The sequence below is a fragment of the Elaeis guineensis genome, chromosome 6 (genome assembly GCF_000442705.2).
Source record: "Elaeis guineensis isolate ETL-2024a chromosome 6, EG11, whole genome shotgun sequence".
Lineage (NCBI taxonomy): Eukaryota > Viridiplantae > Streptophyta > Magnoliopsida > Arecales > Arecaceae > Elaeis > Elaeis guineensis.
The window spans coordinates 25,094,962-25,120,928 of NC_025998.2; the positions used below are offsets into that span (position 1 = coordinate 25,094,962).

At 42.0% G+C, this 25,967-nt stretch overlaps 2 protein-coding genes across 3 annotated transcripts; one reads left to right on the plus strand and one right to left on the minus strand.

Annotated features, from left to right (window-relative positions):
* Positions 1-1,718: 1,718 nt before the first annotated feature.
* On the plus strand, positions 1,719-4,836 carry LOC105046941 (uncharacterized). 2 transcript variants are annotated; one of them, XM_073259394.1, is made up of 3 exons: positions 1,719-2,199; positions 4,487-4,593; positions 4,726-4,836. In XM_073259394.1, the coding sequence occupies exons 1-2, from the start codon at positions 1,856-1,858 to the stop codon at positions 4,542-4,544; spliced, it is 402 nt and encodes a 133-aa protein (XP_073115495.1). In that variant the 5' UTR covers positions 1,719-1,855; the 3' UTR covers positions 4,545-4,593; positions 4,726-4,836. The 2 variants fall into 2 exon arrangements, with proteins under 2 accessions (XP_073115495.1, XP_010923997.2); XM_010925695.4 differs by lacking the exon at positions 4,726-4,836 and having other exon boundaries at positions 1,721-2,199; positions 4,487-4,706.
* A 434-nt stretch (positions 4,837-5,270) lies between these two features.
* On the minus strand, positions 5,271-24,681 carry LOC105046958 (uncharacterized). The gene is made up of 6 exons (XM_073259393.1): positions 24,336-24,681; positions 23,314-24,205; positions 22,932-23,110; positions 7,409-7,445; positions 7,199-7,266; positions 5,271-6,223 (listed from the first exon to the last, which is right to left on the minus strand). Exons 1-6 carry the CDS (start codon positions 24,437-24,439, stop codon positions 5,746-5,748), a joined length of 1,758 nt encoding a protein of 585 aa, XP_073115494.1. The 5' UTR covers positions 24,440-24,681; the 3' UTR covers positions 5,271-5,745.
* Positions 24,682-25,967: the final 1,286 nt, after the last annotated feature.

Below are 25,967 nucleotides of genomic sequence, written 5' to 3' on the forward strand. Positions count from 1 at the left end.
TCCAGAAGCCAGGCTTTCAGGATCTGAGACTGCATCTGTTAGTGAACAATATTTATTCAGAGATATCAAAAAATTCAGGAGGGTGGGTTTTGTTGCTTAGTTGTGTAGAGGTTACCCATTCTTTAAGAGTCGAACAGGTGATTTCAATAGTTTTGATGGGAGAATTAGCCATGAACCTGAAAATCCTATCGTTCCTTTCCTTCTATATACTCCAGATATTGGCAACGGCTAAACAATCCTATCCGCGATTTAGGATGGTCTTTGGCAGCCTATTTCTCCATTCTCTCTAGAATTCGTTAATGTTGGATGGTGTGGGTAACCTGAGGCAGCTTCTGAAATAGGTGTACCAAAGTTTGTTTAGAGTATCTGCAAGTGAGATACGATAATTGTCTGGTTGATTGCATAAATATAAAGCATTGGGAAGATGTCCTTTAACAGCTGTCCCTTATACCAACAATCAATCCAAAATACTACCTCTTTTCGTTCCCCGATTCGGTACTCAATTCCTACTTCAAATAGTTGGCATACCTGATGAATGTTCTTCCATGCAACCGATGCCAGGTGAGGACCATGTGGAGTCTGTATGGATCTTGTAGTGAATGTCCGAGATTAATTTTCGCCAATCCCACTGATGTTCTGTATGATATCTCCACCATCGCTTAAACAACATACATTTATTAAAGAGTGAAAGGTTGAGAATTCCCAAACCTCCAAACTCCTTTGGTCTGCAGATTTGGTCCCAGCGAGCCAGGTGGTATCCATTGGTATGCCGTTTTCCTCCCTGCCATAGGAAATCTCTTCTCCGTTTGTCAATTTGATTAATCACGTTGGGGGGGAGGATCAAGTACTTTCACTTTTCTTGTAAAGCCAGCTCCAATGTCTCATTTAGATTTTTTAGATCTAAGATCTGTCCAGTGCATGACTGGACTAATCAAATATTTGTACGAATTCTTAAGTTATTACAAATGGTATCAGAATACTCATATGAATTAGAAGACCTATTTTAGATGACCATATATCAATCATGATGCTTATGATTGGATTTTTAGTATTGCGACTGAATTTGAATAGATATAGAATTTAAATCAAAAGAATATGTAAAGCTCTATGCAGATATGTATTTAGTTATATAGGATCAAAAAATTGAAATAATATCTTCCGCTTGATCTATTTGGATAAGCTCCACGGTCGTCATATTTTCAAACTGTTATTACGTTGTCAGAAAACAAACTCATATGATGTTATCCCAGAGTTCAACCACCCTCGATAGAGGAAGTATTGAGATCGTCAGTAAATCCGTCCAGGGCCGGTTGGGTACTTTAGGCATGGCTTGGCCGGTGTAGCCTGCACTTGACTTCGAGCATGGTATATATCCCAATCCGCTGATGAGCAACCCCATTAAAATATGCACATCATCCCAAGGTTTCCGGGATAATATAGGAAAAACCTCATAAACATGGGCACATTGTATGCTGACTCACACTATTAGCCTTTTAATAATAATGGACGGATGGGTAACAGTGACACAAACTAAAAGTTAAAAGAACTAATTAAAATGTAATTTGCTCAATGGGGTATTATTTAAATATAATTAATCCAACAGAGTGGATGCCGGTGAAGGCAGGCACTTTTTAAATTTCCGAAATACCCTCGTCAAGGGTATTATGCGCGAGGGCATTTTTGTCGTACGAATGATCAACGAGGAGTCGAGGAGTTCTCTAAATAGAGAGCGCTGGGAGAACCAATCTCGGAGCTCGTTCCGAGAGACGGTGGCTTGCTCTGGCCGGCTACAATGGCAAAGCTGTAAATATGCAGCAAAGTCCTGCCCCTGCGAGAAAACGAGAAAAGGGGAGAGATGAGGCTCCTGGAGTTCGTCTCCTGCGGCCGCCGCACGGTGCTGCCCGAGGACTCTCCGCCGAGTCGGCGAAGGATGAAGGAAGCGCCGCTGCCAAGCCCACGGCTGACGGAGGAGACGGCGGCACCGCCGCTGTCCCTGACGACTTGCGCTTATGCTGAGAAGCGCCGGCGGAGGTCGGCATCGCCATGGCGGCCGTCGCTCGTCGCGATCGCCGAGGACGGCACGCCGACGGCGACGGCGGGGGTCGCTGCGAACGGTGCGGGTCGGGGCGGTGGATCGCGGATGTCGAAGGCCAAATCGACAGGGAGGGTTCTCGCTCGCACGCAACGAGACGACTTCCAGTAACCTCTCTCTCCCCTCTCTCTCTCTCTCTCTCTCTCTCTCTCTAGGCGGTTAAGGAAGCAAGCGAGTAGAACGGTCGGCCGTGCGCCCGTGTACTATTGTGCTCGCCACGTGGCGGCACGACATGGTCGTGGTGGACGAGATCGTATGACGTGGTGCTACGCGGCCGATGCCGCCCCCGTCGGTGTTCCGGGCAGGGTGAGCCAAAAGCGTCCCATAGAAACTCCATGGGGACGTCCGAAGGGAGGAGATGGCCTTTGCCTTCGTGGTCCACCTTGAACATCAGGACCGTCTGATTGGAATCAAGTGGCTGTAGGTCAACAAGGAATCCATTGAGATTCCCATTTCACAATTTTTTTTTTCATTCAAAGATATCGATAGACTGAATCGAGTTCTTTGGTTATTTTTGTTTGGATTTTTCTTCTTCTACGTATTCCTTCTAAATATATAAAATTATATAAATATTTTTTATAAAATTACCCCCCCTCCACACACACACACACACATATATATATATATATATATATATATATATATATATATATATATATCCACATCATCTAATATCGTTTAAAAATTAATAATTTAAAAATAAAATGATTGAAATATATTTATAGATAGACATACAAAAAAAAATTATAAAAATAAATATGCAGATAGCAAGGGTATTTATGCAATTTCACATATAAGCACGGTATATACTCCAAAAAATTATTAAAAATTAGGAGATATGCTCAGATGGAAAAAAATTAATTATACTAAAGAGAATTTAAAATTTTTTTATTGAGAAGAGTGTTAAAAAAAAATATTATTATTACACTGTATGACCTCAATACTAATATCAATTCTTATAGAAAAATCATGTTATTTTTATAAATTTTTTATCTCAATAGATTAACAATTCAGCATATATAAATCACTAAAAGTCATTTCATTGGTCTTAACATCTATAATTTATTTGAATATAAAATATTTTAATATTTTAAAAATAATGAAAAATATATATATGCACTCAATAATGATAATCTGATTAAAAATCAAATGTGAAAATATAATTACCAAAATGATAATTCAATATTCCAACTTAACCAAGTTAAGATCTTAAATAAGTAAAAATTGACAACATTACTAGGATTCTTTTACTCGTTGATTTAACTAAGTTATAAAAAATATAGTAAATCTCAGTTGAGTTTTGATTTTTTTTTAATAATTTTTTTAGTATATATCCTCTTAAATATGCAAAATTACATAAATATTTTTACAAAGTTACTATTTACATGTATACCATTATAAACTTTTGTTTTTGCATCTCTGTTCTTAAGAATATTTCAATCATTTTAATTTTGGACCATTTATTTTTTTTAATGGCTTTAGCTGGTATTGGTACATTACATATGCAAGAAAAAAAAAAAAAAAGAATGATACATATTCAAAATAAATATGTTAAAAAGATATATATATATATATATATATATTATTTTTATTTTTTTCTCGTGGCCATTCTCGCCATCTCTCTCACTCTCAGTCTTTTGTTAAAATTGTTTAAACCGGTGGAGGTTGTAACCAACCAGATGGTTACACCAACTGAGGCGAAAGAACTCGGCGAACGAATTGCTTACTTTATGCCGGGCCGGAGTCTGTATCAGTAGAAAACAGCAGACAGCCTTATCAGTCGAGAAAAGGCTAATGGTTGGACTCATCTTATCCGCCCATTTTGTAGCACCGGCTCTTATTTTATCATGCATGAACAGTAGATAGCTTTGAAATCGCAGTAATGATGGCGATTCAGAGTCCATGTTGAAATTTATAATCAACGTCGAGTGTTAGTGGGACTGCCGTATTTTATTATCTATTCATTCATTTCTCACCGGGAATGTAATCCAAGTGGTACGACTTCTAGGCTGAGAATATTAAGATTTTTATATAGGTTTGGCGTGCCAATCCTAGCTTAGACTAGATAAAATCTGGCTTACACGATAGTCCATGTGCATCTTTACGTCCAAGTGGGGTTTCCACTTCGATTTGTTTGCAGTCGACTCCAAAGGTTGGTTTTGGACCCGTTCCATCGCACGTTTTTGACCACTTCATACCCAATAATTTGATGTGAGAGGGGAAGACATTGTCTTCCAGTGCTTCTTCTGAGCTGTAATTTGGCTTGTCATTCTCCATCTTCGTTTCATTTACTGACAAGATGTTTGGCATGATCCTCCAGAGTTCGCTGGATTGGTCAAAAAATTCTTTTTCAAGTGAATAAAAGAACTTACATAAAAATTTTTGGTTTTTCAGGCACTATGGAGTTCCCACGGTCCTGCCTACGTTTTCTCCCACTGCCTTCTTATTCTGAAGCTCTCCGTGTGAAGAATTAGAAGCAAAATGTCTCATGCTTTGTTGATGTAAATGGAAAATTGTGGTTAATGTGTTGTTTTTTTTTTTTTTAAATGTGTTGCTTTTCAATAATGCAAATTTGTGGTGCTTCTGTGCATAATTCAATCGTTTTATAAGTCTACTTTTTGCCATAATTGAAGGTGGCGGCTTGGAATTCCTCAAGGACATAAAGCCACAATCTGTAATCAATGATTACAAACCCTTCAGTTGGGAAGACATGGCACAAAGGTCTTGGAGATTGTTGTCAATTGAAAATTTAGTTGTTTTCAACAGAATTGCTTTCGGACCTCATGTTAGGGCCAAAATAATGACTAAAGCCTTTTCTTTTTCCACATGTTTAGGTGAAATCACCTTGAGAAATCAATTGATAAGAGATTGCTGCATATCTCTGGTTAGCAGACCAACTTATTATTTATATTATAGACAAATAGTTAATCCAGGTTACCTAGCAAGACTTGAGTATGGCGCATAAATGGGCTCAACCGAACGGATAAATGACCAGGAGTGCCTCCATCCGGTTGACCCTTCCGGTGACGCAGGACGAACAAACCCCTACCATGTTTTGAACGAATAAAATATCCTGTTCTATAACTGCTATAGCAGCCTCAGACGCGATGGTCAGCTGATCAAAAGGCTCAGGTAAACGGAACTTGCAGGTTTTGATTCCAAGTAGCAAACATCAATATAGAAGAACTGATGATCCCCAGTAAAGAAATGCTCATTTAAAGCAGCTTGCAGACCGTGGGCCCAAGAAGAAAACGACAACCCCCGATCAGGGAGGAGGCAACCAACAGCAAGAAACAACAATCTAATCATTTCAAGTGACATGTTCTTTGGACGATCACTGTCAACGTAAACAGCTGAAATACCTCGTACACATCCTTAGCCAAATATTTTAGGATTTTGAATAGTGTCAGCAATGCACAATAATCTTCAAATTTCTCAGCTCAGCATCAGTTTCTATGAGATGCAACTCTGTCGTCAAATGTAATCTGCAGCTTGGATGTTGCCCCTCAGACGGCAATCCACCTAAACTCCCAGAATCAATGAAAGAGAAACATAAGACCAATCATATGTGAAGATAGAATACCAGCAGTAGGTTGCGAGTGTTTTGCAATAGGAATGAATTCCCATGAACCCATTCTCTGATTTAAAAGATATCAATACCCATTCAGCTGTCTTTGGGAGGGCCCGGAGTAGCATATCCTGCTGTCTGTCAACCGGGAAAAGGGCGCCTGAGTCCGGCCGGGAAGGCTTCTCTGGCTAGGGAAGTGGTTCTCAGACCTGCCATCAGACACAGACTTTGAGAATGCTTGAGCAAGCTCCAACGCAGAGGCAGCTTTCCCAAAACGGGGCCCTGGGGCATCAGGTTCGGGTTCCTCAACAGGCTTGCGCCAGGTGTCAGGCTCTGGGCGTGGTTGTTCCAGTGGCTTTTCAATCCCTCTAGTTGTCCTCCAGTTGTCGTTCCTCCATGAACTCTTCTGTACATCCACTTTCTCGACATCAGGTCGATGGTCTTTTCTATCAAGATCCCTTCCGGTCCCTTGTCCAAGCGTAAAGGTCTCAGCCATTCCACCGGGCCGGGTGGTAGGAGCGGGCTCCAGCTTTGAGTCAGTCCTTGGAAGGTCATCTTTAACCCTAAAAGACACCAGCGGCCAAAGTTAGGATGCATTCAAACCATGAGACGAGACAAACATCGCGAAAGGTTTCTAACTCTATAAACTTTCGACGACAACATTTAACTTTCGGACCACAATATTTTAGGAAAATACAAAAAGAACAGAAAAATAGGCAACAGCATTTTCAGCTAACCAAACATATAACATTCTTTCAGGAAACAATATGCAAAGCAATTACTTCAAAATTCAGTTATAGAAAGACCCCCAATGAAAGGAAAGAACAATAATAAGAGAGAGAATATTGACAGCTTTTAACAAAATTATTTAAGGATACAAATATGAATCCGCATCCCAAACACGACCATACTATTTAAAGAAATAACAAAGTTAAAAATAAAATATTTACATTATAAATTCAAAGCTATAACTTTTTAAATGTCATTTACCATTCCTACTCTAAATTTAGAGTAAATAGGTAGTTCCCCCCTCCCAGCAAAGTAGGTTGTACAATATAAATTGCACTTATATGCATCTAGGATTGCAGCTTAATTATTGATCTTCCAACTCATTAGTGAAACAACATTTAATTTGCAACATCTCATATTAACTTTCTCAACAAGGTTTGCCATACCAGTCATACTATCTTGTATCGAGCATACCATACCAATACCTAAAAAAGACTTTGTATAAGGGCATATCAAGTCTCCATATGCCGAACTGACCCTCATACCAGGCATACCGACATTATACCAACATGGTATCGGTATGAGATCTGTTACTGAGACAATGAACCTTGTTCTGGACTCTAGAACAATAAATGCAAAGACCATTACATTTTACAAAAGTACATAGCAAGTAAGATGCTGTTGTCGATGATTCCATAAAACACTTCCTGTGTTCTCTGAACTAATAATGCATAGGTTATTCAAACTAATTAAAAAACAAAAAAGAAGCACAAGTCAGCCAGCATTTAGCCATCAAAAACAATCAATACCTGTTAGCTGCTACAGTCATGTCAAGATCATTAGCAGCAACAACATCAATCCCCCGCTCCTTCAAAACCTGCAATTCACCACCATATGCGTATTCAACAAAGAAAGCAAACAATAAAAACAAGGCTATTAGTGGGCATGTGTAGATGCTGGGACATAGAAGAAACACTCTTTTAACCGTTTTAAATACGTTGGAGAGGGCACAAACTTACAATTTCTCGTGGGCGAGCACCACCAAACACAGTTTGCCTACAGCAAGAAATAGACCACAGAACTGTTAAGCAGATGAATGACATTGTACATTTTCAACTAGTCATCACAAATAAGTCATTTGTTTCACTCTCTATGAGTCATTAAGCATTCTACATGGAATAACATGTGTTTGTATGTGTAGGAGGGGGAGGGGGGAGGGGAGAGAGATAGAGGGAGAGGTTCATGGCCTATGCTTGATAAGTTCAAAGTCGCCATCAGACATGTATCACAAGTTCTTATGAGTTACAACTCATAGCATATTAAAGCACATTTATTACCGAAGAGTACTTGTGGAAAACCTTGGCATTGAATGGCAATGGGGAAATGATTTTTTTTTTAAATTTCATTTTCTGTATATAGCATAGAGTCACTAAAATTTAGGGTTTCAGCGCACATGCACACAAATACATGCATAAATAATCAGCATAAACTCTTTTGGGAACTTTAGGTCACATGGATGAATTTACATATATACATGCACGTGCGAGCACAGATACTGGCATAGTTGTGGAAATGAACACAAACAAAGACATGGTAGAAGCGAGAAGACATTAAAATGAACACATGAACAGATATATACGAATAAATTGATACATGCATCTGGAACAGCAGATAATTGCCGTGTTATTAATCGCTAATACATTAAAACAAAGTTTAGTTGATCTTCAAGTGACAGATCAATTTTATAATTAAAAGAAACTGAAGATAAGATCAGAAAGGCCGGGCACAAGAAGAAAGCATCATACGTCCAAATTCATATTTATCACTTGGTATCTCTTTTAGGCCTGGCTTTGAAAGGTTACTTCTAAATTGAATCAAATAAAAGGAGGAGAAATTCAGATTAGCTATTTCCAGCATCTCCTTATCATTTGAATTTGGAACCACCATAATCCACTTCAAGGGTTGAGTGTTTTTCCTCTCACATTCAAGAACTTAATGTAGTCAAGCCAGTGATTCCAAGATCAGATAAATTAAGTGATCAACATGCCAACAAATGAATGATTATTCATGTTCTTCAATCTCAAGTTAGTGAATGGAAATAAGCAGGTTGAAGCATCAACCTTCCATTCTCAATTCTCAATACTGCTTGCATCTAGTCTACAATTAATCCACAACAAAGATTTAAGGACTTAGAATGAGAACATAGATTCTAGCTGCACACACAGATCAATGAAAATATACAAACAGAAGCTCTACAAATAAGACAACAAAGATGTATTCTAACCAACACAAGGAAGGATAACTTATGTACAAGATAACCTCTTGATAACTTACAAAGTTAAGTCCCTTGTAAATTGGCATGAGCACATTCTTCATAATCTCAATTAACATATTATCATTGGCGCTTCCAAAGAATTTTATTTTCCATCATGGACTTGATCCTTGTCAAACTTAGAATTTTAAGTGGCAATCTCTTCTTCAAATGAGATACAATTATAAAAGATATCTTCTGTATCACTTAAAGAATCTTTGGGAGAATATATTTTACTTCTAATAATCGTGAAAAGTAGAAAGGATGCATATCAAATTTTAGTTTATCAAAATTTATATTGCAGCACATCAAAGATCTTCAAATCCTCAACGATCTCATACCTCCTAATCCAATTCATTGATAAATATACATAATATACTTGATTACAAACTTCACTGTGAACATGGCTTACCTTGTGTGTACGTTAAAAAAATTGGAATGTAAGAGGACTGGGAAATCATGTGAGAAGACAAATTAAGGACTTCTTGGCTTCTAATGATCGTTGTACTGTGGGGATCAAAACTTGACAATCCTTCACCCTCTATTCTGATATCAATTTCGGGGAGAAAAATCAACTCTTGGGCCAGTTGCAATTCAGTTGGTTCTGCTGGAGGTATCTTGGTTGGATGGAATAATTTAATATTTGACATTGAAAAGAAGGAGATTCAAAGGTTCTCTGTTACCATGCAGTGGTTTGATAGAATGCTTAATGTTAGTTAAATTTTCAGTGTATGGACCTGCTGATCATGGCCTCAAGAAATTATTCTAGAGAAAATTAAAACAATAAGATCCACCTTCATGGGCCCTAGATTGTGAGTGGTGATTTTAATAGTACATACAAGATGCAGGAAAGAAATGGACTACCACAAGCCAAAAAGATCTCCAAAGCCTTCCTCTCCTTTATCGAATTCAATCAAATGCTGGACCTTCCACTGAAGGGACAAGATTTCAACCATAGTAATCATAGAGAGTCCCTGATCATGGCAAAGTTAGATAGATTCTTGATCTCTACTAAATGGGATAACATATGTCCTCATATCTTTTAGGTCACCCTTCCTAACCCCTCCTTTGAACGTGTTCCCATCAAGCTATCCTTTGCCATCCCCTTCGAATCGAAAAGTCCCTTCAAATTTTACAGAAGTTGGTTGACATATTATGAGATTTCAGGTATGGTCTCTAGGGCTTGGAACGCCTTTGGCTTCTCTGAGCTTAACCTAGTTCTTAAATTAAGACCTAACAGAAATGCACCAAAAGGTTGGTCTGCCAAGCTTAAATCTTTTGAAAATATGATGAAGAATAGCTTATTAAGCCAAATACAAATCTTGGATAGCAAAGAGGAATATTGTCTCATTTCTTCTGCTAAAAAGATCTTAGAGAAGACTGTAAAGGGAAGCCTCACCAGATATACAAGGCAAAGGAGATATATTGGAAACAAAGAACAAAGGTCAAATGGTGAACCAAGGAAGATAAACACATTGCTTTCTTTCATAAAACAGCCAATGCCTGAAGGAAATTTAATTGGATCACCTCTATTGATTAGAATGGAGCTGAGATCATTGAAAAAAACGAAATTAAGAAGGTACGCACAGAATTCTTCAAAAATATTGTTGATGTGCCCATGATCCCACCTCTTGACTTGGACTGGAACTGAGTTTATCCCCAATCCCAATTGGATCTCAGCAACCTGGAAGAGCCTTTCTCATTGGAGGAAATAAAACAAGCAGTTTTCAGTTTCAAAAGTGACAAAAGCCAGGTACAATGGCTTCTCCATGTGCTTCTTCCAGCAATTTTGGGATCTAATCAAGGATGACATTTTCGCCTCTTCCAGCAAATTTTTTATCATTACATTGAACTTGCAAGATTAACTATGTTATCCTCACCTTAGTTCCTAAAAAGGAGGCGACAAAAGCTCCATCTAACTTTAGGCCAAATAGTCTTATTCACAACTATGTAAAAATAATATCAAAAGTTCTTGCTAATCGGCTTCAATCTTTGTTGCAGGACCTTCTACCTTCAAGACCCTGCTCAGTCGGCCCACATCAACAGATGGTCAAATATGGACAATATTCTTTGTGCTAATGAACATCATACTAGGAGAGCAGAGATAGATGGAGTTATTTGCAAGCAGGACTTCTCGAAAGCCTTTGATAGAGTTGTTCCCAGTTATCTTCTTAGATTGCTTCAACATAGAAATTTTCTGCTGAGATGGATTTGTTGGCTAGAGAACCTCCTTTCGCACAAGGTTGCAATCATGTAAATGGTGAGACTACATATTAGATCTTTTGTAGAAGGGGACAATGGCAAGGTGACCCTCTCTCTCATTTCCTATTTAATCTAGCAGTTGACCCTCTTTGAAGAATGCTTAATGCCACAACTTCAGCTAAGATTTTTGAAGGGTTGGGGAATCCTTGGATTTGTAGCTGGACAAAAATTCTTCAATATGCAGACAATACATAAGTCCTTGCTCAAGCAAGAAAAGATTATAGTGCTGTATTGAAGATCATCCTCTACCATTTTGAGCAAATATCAGGGTTACGTATCAATAATCAAAAGAGTTTGATTTCTACTATTGGTCATAGCTCATCTCTTAGGGTGGATTGCACTTCTTAGCTTAACCGTCCACTTGTGCCTCTCCCACTGAAATATCTTGGCCTCCTGTTGAGCAAAGGAAAACCTTCAAATGAAGATTGGATGATTTTGGTGTAGAGGATTGAGAACAAGCTAGCATCTTGGAACAGTAAATATCTTTCTTCTGGGAATGCATCTCACCTTAATCAACTTGGTGCTCACTTCCATCCCTCTATACTTCATGTCCCTTTTTAAGGTATCTGCTTGGATCATCAGAAAGATCAATTACAACAGAACCCACTTGAGGAAGAGGAACCTCTCCAAAGGAAAGATCTTCTGAAACTGTTATAAAATTAACTCGAAAACTGTGTCGTCGAAGAGGAGGAGGACTTGGTGTTAGGGACATTGGCGGTTGGCCACATGAACCTTTCACTACTTGCTAAATGGAACTGGAGATTCCCTTCAAATGACACGACTTATGGAGAAGGCAGATAAAATTTGCATATCATAAAAAGGTTAGACTTTCTATATATTGGAAGCCTTTTAGAAGATGCTCTGGCCTTTGGCGTGACATTGTTAGTAACCTTCTAGCTTTTTGGAATAGAACTAAATTTCGGACTGTCAATGATCAAGGCACTCATTTTTGGAAAGATAGCTGGATTTGCAATGCACTACTACAAATTATCTTCTCCTCCTTGTACAAATACAACTGCAAGAAAAATGAGTTACCAACCCCACATTTGACGTGCAAACACAATTCTATCAACTATCATCTTTTTTGGCTTTGGTTATACTGAATTCGGATGATGATCAATTGCTATAGAAAATGAATGGTAAAGGAGTCTTCCCCCACTGCATCTCTTTACCAATACTTAAATACCAGGGGAATCAAATGCAGTTTTGCTTCATCACTATGGAGTTTAGATGTGCCTCTAAAAATTAAATGGTTTATTTGGCTTAGCTGGAAGAAAAGATTAAATACCAGAGTTTGCTTGGAAGGAAGCTAGGAAAAAAGCCTGGGGGATGGGTACCCTATCAATATGCATCTGAAACTGATGATCACCGTTTTTGTAGCTGTGATTTCTTTGCTACTCCATGGAAGGCGATATGTCATTTGCTCCATATGCTGCATCCACAATTCTCCTTTGAAAATCTTTGCCTCAACTGGCGACCAAAAAAAAAAATTTCTAAATCTATTCAGCCTGTTATTCTTATGCTACTTGCAGCTATTGTCTAGGTTTGCTGGAGAGGAAGAAATGCAAGAATTATTTTAAACAAAAAATCCTCCTTGATTAAGGGTGGCAATTTTTTTTGACCCAATGGGTTCTTGATCTGACCTGATCCAAATGAGGCAGGTTTTACCCGACCTCGTTAAGAGGTGAACGGATATGGATTTTAGAAAAAATACCCGAAACGGATTTGGATAGGATATAGGTAATGGTATGCCCCACTCCGAACCCATCCTGATAGTACCTTTTATTTAAATAAATTTAAATCTCTCTCTCTCTCTCATTTGCATCAAAACCCGCCCTCGCTCTCTCTGTGTCTCTCTCGTTTACATCCCCCTACCCCCACCCAATGACCGGCCACCCTGACACCCAAGTGATGCTGCGCCACTACGGCAGCCCAGTGGCTGGTAGGTTCCCACTCCCCCACCCCTCTCTCTCTCTCTCTCTCTCTCGCTTACATCAAACCCCCCCATCCCCACCCAATGACTCTACCACCCCAAACGGCATTGCGACAGCCCAACGACCAGTGGTTCCCCACTTTCCCCCACCCCTAGCGATGGCGGCCCAACAGCTAGGGTTCCGACAAAATCCTAGCCATTGTCTAAGCTTCCCTATTTGGCCACTCCAAGCCTCCCACCCGACTGAGACTCCTGAGGATCGAAAACACAGAGGAAACATTGAGGAAAAACATGGGAAAAATCAACCAAAGCAAAGAAAAGATGGAAAAATTTAAAAGGTAAGACCTTTTCCCATATAGATTGATCTTTTTTTTGTCCTTTTTGCTTCTTTTTCTTTTCATTTCCTTCTCTTTTTCAGAGATCTATGGGAAAGGAGAGCATCTGATGGAGAGATCGAAGGGATTTTTAGGTTTCGATAAGGGTTTTTTTCTCAAGCATGGGATTTTGTGCAAGTTGTGGCGATGAGTTGGTCCCTTGAGGCTTTGAGAGCTTAATCTTGGTGGAAGGAAGATATTTTGCAAGGTTTGGGGATGACCAGATAGGGCGGCATGCGGTGGTGGGGCAGGGGTGGGGGCAGTGGTGGGGAACAAAGAATGGGAGACTGATTCGGGAATACTCGATCCGACCCAACCCATCTTTGGAGCCTAAACCGACCTGACCAGAGACAAGTACAGGACGGTGATGCAGCCAAGGCCACACTTTGATGGAAATGGAGGAAGACGCTCGAAACAAAAAGAACCGCAAAAATAAGAAGAAACTCTCTTCTAGAGTTTTGATTCAATATCAAAAAAATAGACTGCCTACAATGTTGACCAAAAGAGCTGTATTTATAAAAGAAAACCCTAACTTGGCATCAAACAACTGGAATATACTAGATTTATTTCGAATACAAAATAAGAAAAAAATTAAAACTTCCAACTCGTCTAGGATCTTCCGGACTCCTATTGACCTGTCAAACGAATGAATTTAGCTCCAAAACTTGATTGTGACGGCAAAGCAGTCAAACACGTAGAGCACGGAAAAAAATTTCTGAATTAGGGTCTTATAGGCGATTCTAACTCCGGATGAGAGAGCTATGCCCATTTTAGTGCAGCAGAATCAAAATCGGCAAGATCAAGCGCAATCAGCTTGATTCCTTGTCCTTTCGGGCTTGGTCAATCAAATCAAGATATTTACCAACTAAGATGTCTACATCATCCTCTCTAGACTAGAAAGAACTCACCTTCGAGTTAGAAGTCTCCTCTTTCTCTAACCAATCATCTGTGTAGGGAATCAAGTATTTCACATTGAACACGTCAGATCACATCAGAGATACGGAGATGACTAGGCCACCTCAACTGATAAGCATTGTCATTAATCTTTTTGATTATCTCAAAAGGACCAATTTTTTGCTCGCTCAGCTTGTTTTATTCACCAATAGGATATCGATCTTTGATCAAAACAGCCCACACAAAGTCACCGACTTCAAAAGCCAACTTATTTCGATGCTTGTCAATGGTCTCCTTATACTTGGCATTATTGATCTCAATTTTTTTTTGGACCGATGGATAGCCTGAAGTTCTTTGGCTCAATTTTCAGCTCATATTAGATCGTCCCTTGGAAGTTATTGGAGTTGAGCCTAGAACACTATTTGGATTTGATCTATAGACTATCTGGAATGGACTGTAGCCTGTAGATCGATTCATCGAACGATTGAAAGCAAACTCAGCCTACGCCAAGACTAAGTCCCACTACTTCGGTCATTCACCAGCAAGGCTCCTCAATAAGTTCCTCAAGCTCTTGTTAACGGACTCAGTCTAACTATCCATCTTAGAATGATAGGCTGAGCTAAACTGCAGAGATGTGCACAACCTTTTCCATAAGCTCCTCCAGAAGTGGCTAATGAACTTTGTTGGTGCAAAAATCCGCTTGCGCCGGAGAAGCTGGAGTTGGGGAAGTCGCGGTCGCCGTCGGGATCTGCAAAGGAAGTCTAAACCGGAGGTGGGGTTGCTCCGGCAAGACCCTCCGACGCTCAAGTCAGTTCTCCGCCTCAACAAGAATGGAGCGCTCGAACGGAGAATTTAGCAGAGTTTTTAGATAAAAAGACGAGAGCTTAGATAATAACGTATCTGGGGTTCCCCTTTTTATAGGCGGAGGGTGCCACAGACTGATAGCGACGTTCGTAACCGTCTGGTAGTGGGCCGCCTATAGTCAGGCGGAATTTATTGCGAAGGGTAGTGGAGCGGAATCGTGGCTATTGCCGTAGCTCGCCACGTGGAATCAGTTGCGAGGAGTGGAGCAGCGTCCGTTGTCGTGACTTGCCAGCGGATGGGAGAATCGCGCGATATCCGTCGCAGGAGGTGGAGCAGGATCGTGACCGTTATGTTGGCCTGCCAGGGAGTAGTGAGCTGTGCGGAATCCGTTGTAGGAAGTGGAGCAGAGCTGCGACTGTTACTGCAGCCTGTCAGGGAGTGATGGAGCTGCGCGGAATCCGCCGCAGGAAGTGGAGCAAGATCGTGGCCGTTAAAACAGCCTGTCAGGGAGTGCAGATCCATCGGCTGAAGCTCGGCAGTGGTCGGAGCTGATGACGGAGTTCGGCTCCCGTAGGAGTCCGGGCGGAGTCCTCTGCAACTAAAGTCAGGTGGAAAGTCCGGCTCCCATGGGAGTCCGGACGGATCTTACCGGCAATCGGAGTCAGCGACGGAGCCCGGCCCTTGTGGGAGTCCGGGCGGAGTCCCCCTTGCGGTTGAAGTTGTCGTCGGAGTCCGGCTCCCGTAGGAGTCCGGACGAAGTCTATCTGCAGTTGTTGGAGTCGAGGGTGAAGCCCGGCTCCCGTAGAAGCCCGGGCAGAGCCTTCCTGCAATTAAAGTCAAAGGGGAGGTCCGGCTCCCGTAGGAGTCCGGACGGGGCTTACCAGCAGTTGATGTTGAGGACGGAGTCCGGCTCCAGTAGGAGTCCGGGTGGAGTCAACTTGAGTCGAAGTCGTCGGCGGAGTCCGGCTCCCGTAGGAGTCCGGACGAAGTCTGTCTGCAGCCGTTGGAGTCGAGGACGAAGCCCGGCTCCCGTAGGAGTCCGGGCGGAGTCTTCCTGCAATTAAAGTCAAAGGCGAGGTCCGGCTCCCGTAGGAGTCCGGATGGGGCTTACCGGTAGCGGATGTTGAGGACGGAGCCCAGCTCCCGTGGGAGTCCGGGCGGAGTCAACTTGAGGTCGAAGTTGTCGGCGGAGTCCAGCTCCCGTAGGAGTCCGGACGAAGTCTGTCTGCAACCGTTGGAGTCGAGGACGAAGCCCGACTCCCGTAGGAATCTGGGCGGAGTCTTCCTGCAATTAAAGTCAAAGGCGAGGTCCGGCTCCCGTAGGAGTCCGGACGGGGCTTACCAGCAGTTGATGTTGAGGACGGAGCCCGGCTCCCGTAGGAGTCCGGGCGGAGCTGTCATGTAGTCGATGTCGGTGACGGAGCCCAGCTCCCGTAGGAGTTCGGGCGGAGCTGTCGTGTAGTCGATGTCGGTGACGGAGCCCGGCTCCCGTAGGAGTCCGGGCGGAGCTGTCGTGTAGTCGATGTCGGTGACGGAGCCCGGCTCCCGTAGGAGTCCAGACGGAGCTGTCGTATAGTCGATTCTGCTGAGGACTTCGGCTGTTGGTATTTTATACCCAACAAACTTCATATCTTTATCAGATGTAATGGTCTTGGGCACTTCACGAGACGCACAATCTCCTTGAAAAGGAGCTGAGCAATATTAGTAGCTCCAGAGTTTTACGACAAGCTATGAAGTGCACCATTTTAAAGAACAAATCCACAATCACTAACACTGAATCGCATCATCTTTGGATCACAGGTAGTCCCAACACAAAGTCCATACTAACCTCCTCCCATAGATGGTTAGGAACAGACAAAGAAGTATACAATCCAACATTAGTTGCCGTGCCCTTTAACACTTGGTGCATCTGACAATGCTCCACATGTCGGATCATGTCGTGCTTCATCTTTGGCCAATAATATTTGCTGTCAATCAGTGCAAGGATCTTGTCTCTCTCGAAGTGGCCTTCTCCATGGAGCTCCTATACGATCTTCTCCCATAAAGAATAATCGAAAACACAGAACTGCACCCTTGGAATAGAAAATCATCCCACACCTGGTAGCTAACTCGATCATCAATCTGGACTTCCTGCAGAATGATAGCAAAGTCTGGATCGCTAGCATAAAGGTCCCTCAAAGCATCAAAGCCGACCACCTCCACTCGTAGAACATCCAAAAGCTTGATTGTCCTGCTCAGTGCGTCCACCACTCGATTCTGAGCACCAGACTTATGCTTTAGAACAAAATAGAACTCTTGCAAGTAGTTCACCCATTTGATATACCTACGGCTCAGCTTTTCCTGACCATTGATGTATTTCAGGATCTCATGGTCAATGTAAAGAATGAACTCTCTCTGGACTAGATAATGCTGCTATTGTCGAAGAGCACTAACCACAACATAAAACTCAGCATCATAAATATAATTTAGCTTTGATCCTGATAATTTTTTGCGATAAAAAAAAAAGGTCATCTTTCTTGATTGAGAACTTGACCTACCCCAATAGAAAAGGCATTGCACTCCACCTTGAAGACCTTAGAGAAGTCTGGAAAAGCAAGAACATGAGCAAAAGCAATCTTCCGCTTGATCTCTTCGAAGACAATCTACGTCTTTGAAGTCCACTGGAAGTGCCTCCCTCTCATACAATCAATCACCTGAGACATAATGGAGTTCAAACCCCTGATGAACCTACGGTAGAATGATGCCAAGCCATAGAAGCTCCGTACTTTAATGATATTGCGAGGTACCGGCCAATTCTGGATGGCTAGCATATTGGATGAATCCACCCACAGCCCCTCAAAAGAGACGATGTGGCCAAGGTTAAGCTATCCACCATGAAGCTGCACTTCTTAGTGTTAGCATATAATTTCTCCCTCAGTGTGCCAAGAACCTCCTTATGATATTGCAAGTGAGCTTCCAAAGTAGGACTATAAATATGAATATCATCAAAATAAACAATGATAATTTTATTGATGTAAGGCTGCAAAATGGTTCATCAGCCTCATGAAAGTGCTCGACGTGTTGGAAAGTCCGAATGGTATCACCAACCACTCATACAAGCCCTCTCTCATCTTGTAGGCTATCTTCCACTCGTCCCCACTCTCCAGGCCAAATATGCAACTAATGGTAGCCACTCTTTAGATCGATCTTTGAAAAGACTTTGGCTCCAGCAAGCTGATCAAGCATATCATCCAATCTTGAAATCAAAAACTGATACTCGATAGTGATCCAGTTGATCATCATGCTGTCTATGCACATGTGCCACGAACCATCTTTCTTTAGGACCAACAATACAGACACCGCACAAGGACTCATGCTTGGCCTAATGTATCCTTTATCCAATAACTCTTGGACCTACCACTGCAACTCTTGGTGTTCAGCAAGACTCATGCAGCACGTCGGTTAATTCGGTAGACTCACTCCTGAAGCAAGATCAATATGGTGATGAATATCTTTTTTCGATGATAGTCTTGCAGATAAATCTTCAGAAAAAATATCAGCAAACTCCTGAAAGATAGAACATACCATCGATGGGACTTCTCGCTTAGCTAACTCGTCCTTCTCCACCACCATCAAAAAATAGCCAGTCTCCATTGCTTCCTTCAAGTAAGAGTGCTTCGTCAGAAAGTTAATGCTGGTCTTTGGCTTTGATTGGATAGGTCCTTCATCGGTGCCAGAGTAATCTTCTGATTGTCCTTCCAGAATGAGTAGATGTTCCGACAACTATCATGAGTGACGCTACGATTATACTATCAAAGCCTCCCCAAAAGTAGATGACAAGCATCCATGACAACGACGTCACACCAAACTTTATCGAAGTATTTCTGCTCGATAGAAAATGACATAAGACAACGACTATCGATAACCACCTCACGCCCTTTTTGAAACCATGATAGCTCATAAGTTCAAGGATGCTTTTTAGTGGTCAGGCTCAGTGACGACCTCCTGAGAGATGACGTTCTCACAGCTATCTCCATCAATAATGATCTTGTAAACTTTTTTTTTTTAATGATGCAGCAGGTATGGAAGATATTGATCCGTCTTCAATCTTCTTTCTCCTATTTTTTTGGGAGCAAGTAAGCTCTTTCGAACAACTAGAGCCTTTATCTCAAAACAGTAGAGAATCATCCTCCTTTTGACCTCCATCAAAAGTAAGCTCTCAATCTTCATCGGATCTTTCGTCTCCTTTTATCAATAATTGCTTCTCAGATCGACCAACAGGCTTGTTACACTCGCTCCATGTGTGCTTGATTCCATCCCAATTGTAGCACCGCAGAGTAAAAGACCCAACCGAGACTGGCTTAAAGAACCTTGCATCAATAGTGCTACATACAGAAGGGATAGAAACTGTGTTGCGCCGCATGTCCTTCTAATTCTCCAACACCTAGTTGCTCCACAAGGGAGGATCAGACCCGAGCACAAGCCTTCGTCATTGCTGCTCCTCAGCAACTGCGGCATGGTGGTAAACTTCTTTGACCATCCATAAGGACTGGAGCCTTAAGGCATCTTGGATCTGCTATCTTAGTCCACCAAGATATCTTGCAACCATCTATTCTTTGCTTTCCGTCAGATCATTTCTAATGATCAGTTGATAAAACTCTTTCATGTATTCGTCCACGGACCTAGCCCCTTGTCAGAGATTTTACAGACGCTGATACAAAGACTGCATATGGTTGAAGGGCAAAAATTGCTCCCTGATTTTTTCAATCTTGAATCTTTGACTTGCCTTTGCATTCTCTGATTTTCTTTAAATGTTGCCACCAGGCAAAAGCTCAACCCATCAATTTCAAGACGACAAGCTTCACCTTCTTATCGTCGATCATCTTTTTATACTCAAAGATGCACTCGATCTGATCCAGCCAATCAATGAACACCTCGATTGTAGACTATCCGAATACTCAGACAGGTCTATCTTGATGGTATCATACCAGCGGATTGATCGCTTGAACGAACTATCTCGACCTTCATGCCGACGGGTGGGAGTACCCCTGTGGAAGGGGTTCTTGAAATCCGAAGCTTCTCCATTGAATCTATGATTTTCTGCTTCTACTTCAAATCTTGCATCCCGATTTCCCAACTACGTAAGACATGCAGTCAGTTCTGTCATTTATCTCTTCAAATCTTTATATTCTATCATCAGATCCCGCTCCCGCTGCGTGATTTCTTCAGGGGCCACCACCGCCTAGGTTGTAGTTTGATTCCGCTTGCAGCCACTAGCACCACCCACCATCTCAACTGCAGAGAAGAAAATCCACTCAAGGATCGATTGGGCTCTGATACCAACTGACGCAATCAAGACCACATTTTGATGAAAATAAAGGAAGATGCACGAAACAAAAAGAACAGCAAAAATAAGAAAAAACTCTTCTAGAATTTTGATTCAATATAAAAAAAAAAATAGACTGCCTACAACGTTGACCAAAAGGATCATATTTATAAAAGAAAACCCTAACTTGATGCCTAAGCGACTGCAATATTCCAGGTTTATTCCAATACAAAATAGAAAAGAATAAAACTTCCAACTCATCTAGGATCTTCCGAGCTCCTGTTGACCTATCAAACGAATGAATCTGACCCAAAAATTGGATAGTGACAGTAAAGTGGTCAGACACGTAGAGCACAGAAAGAGCTTTCCGAATTGGGGTCGTATAGATGATTCTAACTCTGAATGAGAGAGTTATATCCGTTTTAGCATGGCAGGGTCAAAACCGACATGGTCAGGCCCGACCCATACCCAACCCGTTGCCACCCCTATCCTTGATCTCTGTAGCTTTAGATGACCTCCAATGCTTCAATGACTGGTTAGTTCTTTGTAATCGTCATCAGATGCCTGCCTTTGGAGAAGTTTGGTCAAAAATCAAGAACTTGCCAAATATGCCATCTTAAGTTGTTATGATCAAAGCTTCAATCATGACCAAGAGAAAAACTTGTCCTCACAGTCCTCTATCTGAAAACCTTGTCTTTTTACTTTGCTGATTTGTTCTATGCTGTAAATATTTGCACTTTTTGCTGATAAATGCCGGGTGCCATTTTTTCTGCTTCCCTTTCAATCGAAAAGAGTACCTAAAAATTGCAAGTACTAGCAATATGTGCTAGGTGAGCTATGAAGGATGATCCAGTGGATGCTGTGAATCATACCCCTTGACTTGTGATACTTGGGGCATAATGACTTATAAGGGCTGTTGAATCTATTGGGACCCATGTGGCATGCATCCATGATTCATGTGTCTGCAGGCATCTTCAAGAATCAAAAAGAAAAAGATTTCATCATTAAGATCCTCATGCTTCTAGCATTCCAAATTGCCTAGCAACTAAGGCAACTATGTTTAGTGAGTTTTTTCCTTAACACATACAAATCTCAAAAGAATACATCCCATTCTTTAAGCTTCAGATGGTATTCAAAATGATGCGGCCATGAGGCTTCGTCAAGAGGTAAAGGGAAGCCTTACTGCCTCAAATTGTAAACAGCTAGACCACATTAATTCTTCTACCCTTGTTTATCCTTTTTTTTTAAAAAAAAAAGAAGAAGAAGAAGAAGAAGAAAAACTGTACACCATTAATTACTTGACCAACTAAATATAAACCAAATGTTTTGCAGAGATTGAGCTAACTATCAAATCTAAATCCACTAAGAATTCATTTGAACAAGTCTCGTATCAGCCACATACTAAGAGTATTATGATTTAGTATTCCAAAAAGCTTATCCACATAGTCAAAGCTGCAGCTTTATGCAATTACTTTTATCTTTTAGGACACCACAAGCATCTCTCTCGTATTTATAAAATGTGTGGCATGTCCTTTCTCCATGGTTTCTTCCTAAAATAGGGTGCAATACTTCAAAATGGAGAACAAACAATAATCCAAATATTGAATTGACCTGCCCTAGACATTTTCATCCATGTTCCAAAGTTAATAACAAGAAATAATTAAACTATAAACTCTTCAAATTGAATATTGTTTAGGACTTCCCCAAGTAGATCCCAAGGAGACTTCCTTATGTAACAATGATATCTATTTAAGCGAAAAACCCCCACATTGAAAGCAGCCCACATATGCAATTTTCAAGCAAATCTTTATTCATATTTCTCAGTTTCAGGATTCTCCTCCAAGCTCCTTGGGCACATGATCTTTCCTTGTCCTGAGATATATCCATACTATGAATACTGCATTGAAGCCTCCACACCAATAAAAGCATCTAGAAAGGAGACATCTAGTAGCAAAATGCTACGGAGCAAAGCAATAGTCAGTAACAACTTGCCACATAATGAGAAGATTACCTATCCAACCTTCAAGTCTAGCCTTAACTATAGCCCAGCAGTTCAGCTTAGCAAGTATAAAGGGAAGGCCCAGATAGGTGACAGGGAAGCATTCAGCAATACAGCAAATTGGTTGAAAACCTATATAATTCTGTTCAAGGCTGATTCGACGATTGGAAATTCAACGTATTTTGTATTCAGAATATATGAACTTCGGGTATTAGAATAATATTTTAATGCAACTTCAATCATCCCTGTCTTAATAATAGATCAACATATCTTCAGCCTTCAGAAAATTGACACTCTTCTTCCATTTATCCTTCCTATCTATGGATCCTTAGCCACCGGCATGAAGCTGACTTAATTGTCAGTTTGAGAACTTAGGAGGACATAAGAAGCAGATTAAGGAAAATCAATTTCTATGTTTTACATCCATTATATTCAAGATCCCATCAGCTTTTCATGATATTAGTGCATAAGATAGACATTGACCAAATAAACCTACTAGCACAATTGGCCCAAGTTTTTACCTCATCTCCAATGCTAAGATCATTGTACATTAATTAACAAAGAAATGTCAGTAACTGGAGAAGACACCATCCCTGACTGTGAAAACTAGTAAGCATAGATACCAACTAAAGCAGACATGACTAAAGCAAGATTTCTAACCTTGTTCTTTCAGCACTCTCATCGACAGGCAGGGAGCGGGGTTTCAAACTCAATCTTGGACGTTCAACTGCCTTACTCCCATCCTCAGCCACAGCAGAGGCCACTTTCAGTGGATTCGTAGTTGCATGGATTTCATGAACACTTTCAATCTGCACTGAGCTCACAGGTGGCTGATATCCCTGCACGATTGACCAGATAATAAGCAACACCTATAATCCAAAAATACTGTACTTAAACTACTTCAAAAAGAACTCAGCATTCTAGAAAAGCCACACTGAGGAAGTGGGCAACTCCATTTTTAATCAGATCCAATCCAAAAAAGTACCAGGAGTTGGTAATTTTACTAAGTCACCATTATTAAAGAATTCAAACAACAGAATACCTTATTGTCATCAATTCCTCGTGTCTCAGAGGAAGGCTCCAATGTCTTTGTCCTTGGGAGTAGCTTCAGCTTCGGACGCTCCGATGTTTCCACCACTCCTTGCTGATGCAACTGCGGCCCACTGAATCTCCCCTCACTGGACATGGAACGAGCCCCTTCATCATATAAGCTTGCTGCATTCCTCTCCTTCACCTCTGAATAGACTGGAGATCGCACCCGCTCCTGGTCCCTGGCCTCATCAGCATAAAATCCCATCAAAGCTCTCTCCTTGGCTTCAGAGTATACCGTGGACCTCATCCTCTCCCTCTCGTAGTCCCGATCCCCACCATCAACGATTCGGACGCTCTCACCAAACCTCCGAACCAAAACTTCTGTCTCCTGGAATCTGATGGCCTCAACCTCAGGCGGCTTGGACTGCCACCAGCCTGAAGACATCTTCTCGACCGCACTTGCCTGCGCGAGCCTCGAGGTGGTGGGCAGCGGCTCGCTCACATGTTCCTTCCTCGCAGCCCAAGCGTTCGGAGCAGGACCAACGTTGCTGCCGGAAGACGGGGGGAAACCAGAGACAGGGGCGGCGGAGGAAGGCTGGGTCGCCAGGCTCGAAATCAGGCGCTTGTGGTCGGATCTGGCGGTGGCCGGCGGGGCGGGCCGGACAGGGCCGGGGGCGGCGAGGCGGCGGGAGGGGGAGGAGGCGTCGAAGGGCTTGCGCTCGTCCTCGTCGAAGTGGCGGCCGATGTGGGAGGGATCGGAAAGAAACACGGGCGGCCGCTCGTCGAAGGCTCGAGAGCCACCGCCAGCCGATCCCGGTCGGGGGCGGTGGTGGTCGGCCTTCCCCGCGGCGCCGATCGCGGCAGGGCCCCAGGGGCCAGGTCGATCCGGGGGCCTCACGGAGCTGCAAGAAAAAGAGAAAAATGGATCAAAGAACTAGGTTTTGGGGAATTGGGAATCCAGGGTTGGGGAAGAGAGGGTGTTCCCGAGAAGGGCTCGAGTGGGGAGGGATATTATGAGGAGGAGAAGAGTACACGCCGGGGGCGGACGGCAGTGGGAGGTCGGAAGGGATGGATCCACCATGGAAGTCTTTGAGCGTCATCGTCGCCGATCCGCTGAAGGATTTCTTCTTGGACATTTTCTTTCTTTTTTTTGTTTCCCTTCTTTCCCCCTCTTTCTCCTTTTTTTTTTTTTTTCTCGTTTTCTTTAATGTTTTTCCTCCCTTCTTTATTCCTCTTCTTCTCGGCTCTTGGCAGAGAGGAAGGGGTGAGGCAGGGGACTAAGAGGTGGCGGGGATGAGTTCTTCAGCTCTGTAAGGACGATGGAGATGCTCTGAGACGCGCCGAAAAAAATTATTCCTGATTTCTCGAAGTTTCGAGTATAACCTTTGGTGCCACTTGAGTTCGCCGTTCTGGGCTTTTGCTTCAGAAGGGCTCGTTAACAATAATTGCGCTGGAAAAATAGAGGAAAAAAATATATCGGGGGTTGTTTTATATGTACGGAATTATTTTTTTTCTCCTCCCCTATCCCGGTCAAAAGTTCAGTAATTATTACCTGAGTACAATATCTGCATTTTTGTCGATAACACATGGCGTTGTTGTGCTGAGCTTCGGTGGCGCCTCGGTCAGACATACCGGTGGACACGACCTGTCCCCCACGGTCGGGAGATCTGAAAAAAATAAAAAAAATTTCTCCCGCCAACATGCATCCAGCAGAAGATACTTGGATGGTTCGGTCGGTCAGAATTTAAGGGATCGATTTTTTTCATCCGAAGTTCCATCTTACCTGAGGATCTTCTTCTTATCATTTTTATACTTAAAAAATTATTATAAATTGTTATACTAGAATTGAATAAAGTGCTGGGATCTACGTGGCCATGATTTGATAGATCATTAAAATTTATTCACATCTTAAATTATATTTGATAGCTAATGATCTATCTAAATTACTGATAATTTAAAAAAATAAATTATATTATCATATTTGATATATTTTTTAGATTGATAATTTAGATTATCTCCCATAAGATAATCTGGATTACTAAAGAGAAGCAATATGGATTACCAAGGAGAGAGATGGCTATTCAAATTATCATTATTTTGATAATCTTTTAATAAAATTTTTGGACGAAACTACCTTCCTTTCTGTTGGTGCAAAAATCTGCTTGTGCCGGAGAAGCTGGAGTCGGAGAAGCCGCGGTCGCCGTCGGGACCTGCAAGGAAGTCTAAACCGGAGGTGGGGTTACTCCGGCAAGACCCTCCGACGCTCAAGTCAGTTCTCTGCCTCAACAAGAATGGAGTGCTCGAACGGAGAGTTTAGCAGAGTTTTGAGATAAGAAAATGAGCTTAGAGAATAACGTATCTGGGTTCTCCTTTTATAGGCGGAGGGGGCAACGAATTGATGGCGACGTTTGTAACCGTCTGGTAGCGGGCCGCCCATGGTCAGGGGAATTTATTGCGAAGGGTAGTGGGGTAGACTCGTGGCTATTGTCATAGCCTGCCACGTAGGGCCTGTTGCAGGTAGTGGGGCGGCGTCCGTTGCCGCTAGCTGTCAGCGAGTAGTGGGATCGTGCAGCACCTGCCGCAGGGAGCGGAGCAGAATCGTGGCCGTTTGGCACAGCCTGTCAGAGAGTAATGGGTCTGCCGCAGGGGGCGATGGAGCCGCCG